The sequence below is a fragment of the Corella eumyota genome, chromosome 2 (genome assembly GCF_963082875.1).
Source record: "Corella eumyota chromosome 2, kaCorEumy4.1, whole genome shotgun sequence".
Lineage (NCBI taxonomy): Eukaryota > Metazoa > Chordata > Ascidiacea > Phlebobranchia > Corellidae > Corella > Corella eumyota.
This window is the reverse complement of record NC_137491.1, coordinates 20,282,851-20,290,580: the sequence shown is the minus strand read 5'-3', so window position 1 is coordinate 20,290,580 and position 7,730 is coordinate 20,282,851. Positions and strand designations below refer to the sequence as shown.

General features: G+C 25.5%; 2 protein-coding genes across 2 annotated transcripts; both read left to right on the top strand.

The window, feature by feature from the left end:
• Window positions 1-387: 387 nt before the first annotated feature.
• Window positions 388-5,019, top strand: LOC145741646 (metal-response element-binding transcription factor 2-like). The gene is made up of 12 exons (XM_082559263.1): window positions 388-700; window positions 959-1,163; window positions 1,576-1,710; window positions 1,865-1,953; window positions 2,084-2,165; window positions 2,531-2,642; window positions 2,898-3,021; window positions 3,242-3,315; window positions 3,597-3,758; window positions 4,167-4,280; window positions 4,411-4,557; window positions 4,767-5,019. The coding sequence occupies exons 1-12, from the start codon at window positions 419-421 to the stop codon at window positions 4,951-4,953; spliced, it is 1,713 nt and encodes a 570-aa protein (XP_082415389.1). The 5' UTR covers window positions 388-418; the 3' UTR covers window positions 4,954-5,019.
• Window positions 5,020-6,242: 1,223 nt separating this feature from the next.
• Window positions 6,243-7,707, top strand: LOC145741649 (tissue-type plasminogen activator-like). Its single transcript, XM_082559267.1, has 4 exons — window positions 6,243-6,348; window positions 6,777-6,869; window positions 7,216-7,389; window positions 7,597-7,707. The coding sequence occupies exons 1-4, from the start codon at window positions 6,243-6,245 to the stop codon at window positions 7,677-7,679; spliced, it is 456 nt and encodes a 151-aa protein (XP_082415393.1). The 3' UTR covers window positions 7,680-7,707.
• Window positions 7,708-7,730: the final 23 nt, after the last annotated feature.

Below are 7,730 nucleotides of genomic sequence, written 5' to 3'. Positions count from 1 at the left end.
GATAGGTTTTGCAATTTTGAACTTGGCAAAACGAAATTAGATAGACAGCTTCGTGGTTACAAAATTAGTTTAAAGATCTTTTTTTATTGGGAAGTGTCAATTTTTTTGTTAGAACATTGCCCATTGCTTTGCTGCGTGGAATAAAGGGATATCAAAGTCTGAAAGTGTTTTATGTTAAAAATGTATTTTTATTCTACAGCACATTTTTTAAATACTGACTTTTTATAAAATGGTTCGAAATAAATCATCTTCCAGTAGTAAAGATATTTTTACCTTATCTCCAAACAGCAAAAAGAAAAACACAAACGATCAAATTATAAAACAAGAAACAAGAAAATCTTTAAATTTTGATGACGATAAAAAATATCAAAAAATGTCACCGAAAAAATTGGAAAATAAATTAACAAACGGGGAAAATATGGATTATAATTCAACCGAAGATTTTCTTAAAACTAAAACTTTTAATGGAATGAAAACGACAAATTTATCATCAGAAAATTGCAATGGTTTTTATAAACCCAAAAATGATATAATTGTAAATGCATCTCCATCTAAAACTTGTGATCAAGACCTTGCAAATATATCAAGATTCAAACAACAACCGTCGTTGTATCGTAAAATGTTTGGTGTTTTTAAAAGTGGACATGATGTATTAGCAAGATGGTCAGATGGATTGTATTATTTGGGAAAAGTTAAAAAGGTAAAAAAATACTATACTAAAAAAGAACATATATTTTTGTTCATGTTTTCTCTTTCTATAAAGATTTTTAAATTATAAAAAAGTTAGTGTATTTTAATCTTTAACTATAAGGGATATATATAGTAAATATAAGATATATTTTTCATGGTCTGCATTTTTCGAAAGTTATTTTTATTAGTCATGTATATATATTTATACCCATTATAAATTTAGTTAGTCTTCTATGATTTTAATATTTTTAATTATTATATTCTAAAGGTGAATGATTTTGAGCATCAATGTTACGTCCAATTTGAAGACAGATCCACATTTTGGGTCAACTTTAAAGACCTTCAAGATTTGAACAATAAAAACGAAGACGGGAAAGGAGATGAAAGTGATTCGGATTTAACTTGTATTTTATGCAGAGATGGTTGTTCTGAGCCCCCGAATGAAATTGTTTTGTGCGATAAATGTGGCCAAGGTAAGGTTATATTCAATGACAGATTCTCCTAAATTTGTGGTTGCAAAATCTTCATACAAAATGCCATCCCACCATATATATTTAAATATAATAAAGGATTTATATAGCATTTTACATTCTAAATGTATTTAATGAAATGGGTAATTTTTTCTTTTAATAAGTTAACTCAACTGCCATTTATGGTATATATATATAAACAACGTTAAATGATGCTTGCAATTAGAATGTGATATTTTGTTGTTGTACACTTACTATGTTTTAATATATTGCAGTTTGTTTACATTTTAAATAGCTCTTAAAGTTGATAAAAGATAGTTAGATCCTTATTTGCATTATTTTTAGGTATTTGTAATCTTTTTTTAAAATTGTGTCTTACTCGGTCAAACAAAATAAAAAATTAAATTTTTATCAGGTTACCACCAATCGTGCCACATGCCACCAATTGACACATGTGTGTTAAATGATGAAGATATGCCATGGCAGTGCCGCACTTGTGTTTTTGCAGCTGTGGCAAGAAGGGGAGGAGCAGAGTCAGAAGGTGCTGTCGGTAAGTTGTTTAAAAAATAAATTTTTATCTTTGCAAATTATTTAAAACTTAGAAGCATATATTAAGAAGAATTGTCACATATAATTATTAAAGCGTATATTAAAAGTAACGACCCAAGGTTATTTTTAAATTAATAAAATAAAATATTGTTTAGCAAGCACATTAAAGTTAATGAAGCAAGTTTTACCTTATGATTTATCTTTGTTATCCTGGGATAAAGGTCACAAAACTAATACTGAAGAAGTAAGTAAAATAAAATTAATTGTCAATTTAGTGTGTGTTAATTTATTGCATATTGTTTTAAGTAAAATCCACTAATATTGGTCATTTTTTTATTTAAATTTTTTTTTTAATTGAAAATTATTATTTTTAGACATATTGTTATTGTGGAGGACCGGGGGACTGGTATTTAAAAATGCTTCAATGTTGCAGATGTCAACAATGGTTTCATGAGGGTAGGTACTTTTGTCATGGTAAAGACTTTTTTGTACTGGCAGTATGGTGTAATAAATAAAACACTTTAAGTAAATACATGAGATTTTGGGTTCGAATCTCAGACTTTTTATGCAGCTTTAATTTCAGTCAATAACATGCCATACTATTTTAAATTACCAAAGTTAACTCAAGACTGGGTCGGGGTAACTGATGTTACTTTATGTTTAGGTTGTGAAGTTGACTTTCCAACATGGGGATAAATATATGATTATTAAAAAAATCGATATTAAATATTTTTGGATATTGGATTTGTGCTGTTTATGAAAATAAAATATTACTGTTGTATTATAAATTCGTTGGAATTTATTTTTTTAATTTTTTTCAGCATGTCTACAATGTTTAAATACTTCAATATTATATGGAGATCGATTCTTTATTTTCGTTTGTTCAATTTGTAATCAGGCAGATGAATATATTAAAAGATTGCCAATGAGATGGTAAGTTGATTACTCAAGTTTAGAAAAATAATTTTAAGTAATTGCATTTTTTTGATCAGTTGCTCTAACTTTGTCAAAATTTTTTTACTTAATTTAAAAAATTTTTTTTTTAATTTTAAACTCTCTTAAGTATAAATTTCCATTTTTGATCCATTTTTTATCTTTTTCTTTAATCAATTTTGAGCCATTATAACCCTTATGACTATAATACCTAAACACAGATATGTTATTAACATATTTATTGTATTTATACAGGGTGGATGTAACACACTTAGTTTTATACAACATCACAATAGCAAAAAAGGTGAAATATTATGATTTTATGTCGGTTATAATGCCCTTCTTCGCACTACATTGGGAGGAACTACAACTAGGTGATGTAAGTACTTGAAAAAGATAAAAAAAACTTAAGTATTTGCCTTCTAAATAAATGTTATTGTATCTTATATTTAATATGTTATTTTTAAAAATAAAAGGCGTATGTATGTTTTTATTGGATGTTTAGTTACTTGCAGTTTGATTCCTTATCATATTATTATAATTTTCTTGATAGCATTTAAGAATTTGTAAATTTTTTATAAATTTTAATTTTATTTTAGCTCGTATTAGAAGCATCAACCAGAAGTCAGTTAAAAGATCGAGTTATCGAAACTTTACAAAACAATAAAACAAGGTTTGAACACATATTGTGTTATTTCTTTTATTTAATTAGGATCCATTTATTATTTTAAAAACACTTTTAAACACATTTTTGTTATACGATTTTTTTTATTTATTTATTTAGTTTTTCACTCTACCAAATAAATTGATAAAATTAATTTCGCGATTTAAAACAATTCATAAATATAAATTTTTACATAAAGATTTTGTAGTAAATTATGGCATGGTCACCAGACTCAGAAAGTTTACATTTTCAAACATTTTATTTGTTTTTAAAACAATTTTTAATCTTAGATTCCAGTTAGGAGTGGAAAGTAAAAAAGTAAAATCGAGTTGTTGGGGGATTAGAACTCGGTCCCCTCCAGTTCCTCCAATTCTTTGTGTTCCACCAAATATAAAGATCAACAACGAACTTCTTGATACCCTAGACCTCAGGCATGGTTCAGTGTTCTTAAAGTAAGTTAATTTTTATTTTTATTTATAAAAATATTAGTTGATAACTAGCCCTATAGTCAACATTTTAATTGTTGTAATATGCTCCTCACAACTAATATTTGCCTTTGATAATTTATATGCACACCACGAAAACAGCAGTTTTATTTATTTTGTAGGCCTATTAATTGAACAGAAATATTTACATTATAAAACATATACATTCACAAAGTTCTATTATATGTAGACTAAATATTAATTCGAAATTTTGTGTTAAAAATAAAAATTTTATTTTAAAACCTATTGATTTTTGTCTTTTAATTTATTAAAAAATTCCTCAATTTATTTTAAATTAATTTCCATCATTTTTTCTTAAATTATTGTTCATAACTAATCACTAAAAATTTACGAAACAATTATTCTCGTTTTTAGTGACTCGCCTACACCCATGAAAAGAAATGGACCTGGGGATTCCCCTATTTGTTCACCTCACAAAAAATCAAAATATTTGGACAAAAATTCGTTCGAAGAAACTAAAAATAACGGGTAAGAATAAACTAAAATCAATTAAACTTTTTGTTATTTTTAGAATAAAAAAATGTTTCAAAATAAAAAAAAAATTTAAATATTACAAAAAATTTAATGAAAAAATGTTAACTTGTTTATCCTCACTTAGGGAGGAGTTAAACCCCCGCAGGGGAAGAGGGAGACCAAGGGGAAAGTTAATAAAAGAGAAGGGAAGAGGAAGGGGAAGAAAAAGGGAAGTTCAAACAGAAGTTGATGTTTTCCAAGATACTCCATCATTTAAATCTCTTAATTTAAGGTAAAAACAAATTTTTTTGTGGTTTTTAATTAAATTTTGTTGTTTAATTTATTTAGTAGGTCTAATAATTAGATAAACTAGAAATTAGACCTACACACAAATATCTATATCATCCACTAAGCTCCTATATATGGGTTATAAAATTATTTATTAATTTGTAATTTTTAATCCTTTTTTACTATTTTCGATTTTTTGTTTTTTGTTTTAAGTTTTGGTCAAAGCAATCCTGAAGAGTTAAAAACTTCGATGGCAAATTATTTTGGCCCCGAGGCAAGAATGGCCAGCGGGGAGCGCTATAGAGTGCTCGGAAAGCGAGTTATTAAGGACAAAACTGAATATTTAATCCAATGGGAAGGTTTTACGCCACAGGGATTAAGAAATTCACTTAAAAGATAAAATTTAAATTAAAAAGTGATTAGATATGATTTTTAAATTGAATTTTTTTTAACTTTAGAAATAATCTAAAAATGTTACTTTATAAAACACTGTTTTATTTGGGTTAAAAATTGGATAAATATTTAAGAAAACTTTTAATTTATTGAAGGGAAAATATGTTAATCTATTAAGAGCTTTATGGATAAAAAAAAAATATTTGTACTGAAAGTTAAACTATTAACTAATTTTAATACTAAATAATAATATGATCATGTTTAAAAAACAATATAATTTAAGAAGATGGTGTTAGAAGAAAAATCTAAAAATATTTTACTCAAAACCTAATATGTTTGCAATATACTTTTTATTAAAACTTAGTTTTTTGTAAACTAAAAACTGAAAAATAGTTTTTTTCGCTAAATGTTTTGGTATAATAAAACCTCATAGAATAATTGTTATTTTACTTAATTTTGTCTACTCCCCTCAACCAGCATGTTCTTATTGTTGTTGAAAAATTGAAATTGTAATAACTTTAATCAAGGATTTTGTTTTTTTTTTTCAAACATTTAAATGATTCCTGTTGTAAATATCATTATTTTAACAATAAGATAATGTCTAAAATTGACTTGGCTCTATTATCATTATTCAAAATTTTACATTTAAAATCTTATGTGCATTTTTAAGGGACATATTAGTGTTGCCAATAAATTAAAGTCCTATTAATATTGGGCTTACAATATTCTAATAAATTAATTGCCAACATTTCATTTTGTTGCAATTATAAAAAATTGTTGATATTTTAACTAAAGTCAATTTTAATGCAGTAACAATAAAAAATCATTTTCATTTTTGTATTTTATTAAGACCAATTATGTTATGATAATAAAAATACATTAAAAAAGCTAGCGTTTAAAAATTCCCCAATTTCTATAAAAATATTCGGCTACGACATTATCAAATTTTAGATATTTCAAATATTTTTGACACACAGTTGTCGGAAGTCGATATCATAATATCAACCACATTTTAGAAGGAGTAAAATGACTTTATTTATTTTGTGAAAAGCGCATCGTCAACAAAGTGTTTTTAAACTTGTATAACTTAAAAAGTGACGCGTTTAAATAATTTGCAAGTATACGCTAATAGCTTAAACAACATTGCTTCGTAACGTTACTTAAGTTTGTTTTATATCCTCTAAAATTCGGGGAAGAATTTGTACAACATAGAATTTGTACAACAAGCAAGCGAGTTTTAAATTTATAGATTTTATTGAGTTTTAAGATATTAGTATTCTAATCTAGATTAGAAAAATGTTAAGAAAATTGAGTTTGCCGATTTTGTTATTTTTATTAGTTCAAAAAAATTGGATATTCGGAATTGAGAATGAATGTTATGACAGGAGTTGTTGTTATATAAGTAAGATATCAAAACTTATATTTAACGAGTATTTACACTAATCATTTTATTGTTAATCTAATAAAAAGTGCCCATAGGCAATATTAACCTTAAATTGATTATTTTTAACATGTTTGTTTATGTAATATTAAGATAAATTTTTAATGAATTGTTAAATCTTATATTTATAAATATGTTGAATTTAACAATAAACTATAGTGGATAAAGCGTTGTTACAATTTTTTGTGCAAATTATAAATATTTTAACTTTAAAAGTTTAAATTTCGTTGCATATTTTATAAACTATGTTGTAACCAACCTATCTTACTCAATAACGTTTCTTTATAAAAGTTAAACAAAAAGATTTAATTCTATTTTAAATTTTTATTTATATAAATATCAATATAACACAAACTTTAAAATTCTGTTTTTTAATCTTTATTATCAAGGTTCGGGGGAATCCCACAAAAATATTGATGACGTCACATGTTTCACCAATGCTGGCCACGATTACAGAGGGTCGGTTAATATAAGTAATGGAGGTAGAAGATCACTTTTTAAATTTATTCCTACTGATATAGGCTAAATCGTATATAATCTGCATATTTTTTTGTATATTAAAATTTACGTTAATAATATATATTCAGTGTAACTTTTTTAAGGTTGTTTTTTTCGGCCGCTACTTAATTTTAAGGTGGCTAATTTAATGATATACACTATCTAAGTGGGTAATTTGTATATTTAGTTAAAGATTTAACTCAACTTTGAGTAACTTATTTATAAGGAAGTTTTACGAAGTTGTATGCTATATTATAACGTAACATGTGTATAAAATAATAAACAATTAACACACACACACATATATATATATATATATTGCATATCTAGGTTGGAATTGTATAAATTGGATGCAGACTGTTGCTTCAAACTTAACTTTCCCGAAAAGGAAGAAATATGGAATCGGGGATCATAATTTCTGTCGAAACCCAGAACCAACTGAACTGAGAGGACCATGGTGTTATGTGTCAAAGAATAATTACGGATATTGTGAGATCCAAAGCTGTGAGTGAATTTTGTATTATATCATTTCAGGGGTAATCTAAATTTTATTCTCTTATTTTAATAAGTTTTTAATTATTTTATTGCTCAATATAACGTAATATTATCATTAAAAAGCTAATTAAATGACAGTATACTTTTTATTGTTATAAATTAAGATTTAAACTCCTTACAATTATTAAATGTGTTATGATTATGTTTTGTATTTAGGTAAAAAAGGAAAGAAAAGTTGGACTTTGAACGAAGTTATTCCTCCAACAAATTGCGAGAACTTTAACAAAAAAATGGGTTAGTTAAATTTAAGCCTAAACATTATATTAAAAGTAAAATTATATTTTATTTTT

What these genes read in the sequence shown, in the direction of transcription:
- LOC145741646 (XM_082559263.1), top strand. Translation starts at nt 419, where the DNA reads ATGGATTATAATTCAACCGAAGATTTTCTTAAAACTAAAACTTTTAAT. An exon ending in ATTTGGGAAAAGTTAAAAAG is followed by an intron (nt 701 to 958) that starts GTAAAAAAATAC and finishes TATATTCTAAAG; the next exon opens with GTGAATGATTTTGAGCATCA. An exon ending in AAAAGATTGCCAATGAGATG is followed by an intron (nt 2,643 to 2,897) that starts GTAAGTTGATTA and finishes GTATTTATACAG; the next exon opens with GGTGGATGTAACACACTTAG.
- LOC145741649 (XM_082559267.1), top strand. Translation starts at nt 6,243, where the DNA reads ATGTTAAGAAAATTGAGTTTGCCGATTTTGTTATTTTTATTAGTTCAA. An exon ending in CAGGAGTTGTTGTTATATAA is followed by an intron (nt 6,349 to 6,776) that starts GTAAGATATCAA and finishes TTTATTATCAAG; the next exon opens with GTTCGGGGGAATCCCACAAA. An exon ending in GGTTAATATAAGTAATGGAG is followed by an intron (nt 6,870 to 7,215) that starts GTAGAAGATCAC and finishes TTGCATATCTAG; the next exon opens with GTTGGAATTGTATAAATTGG.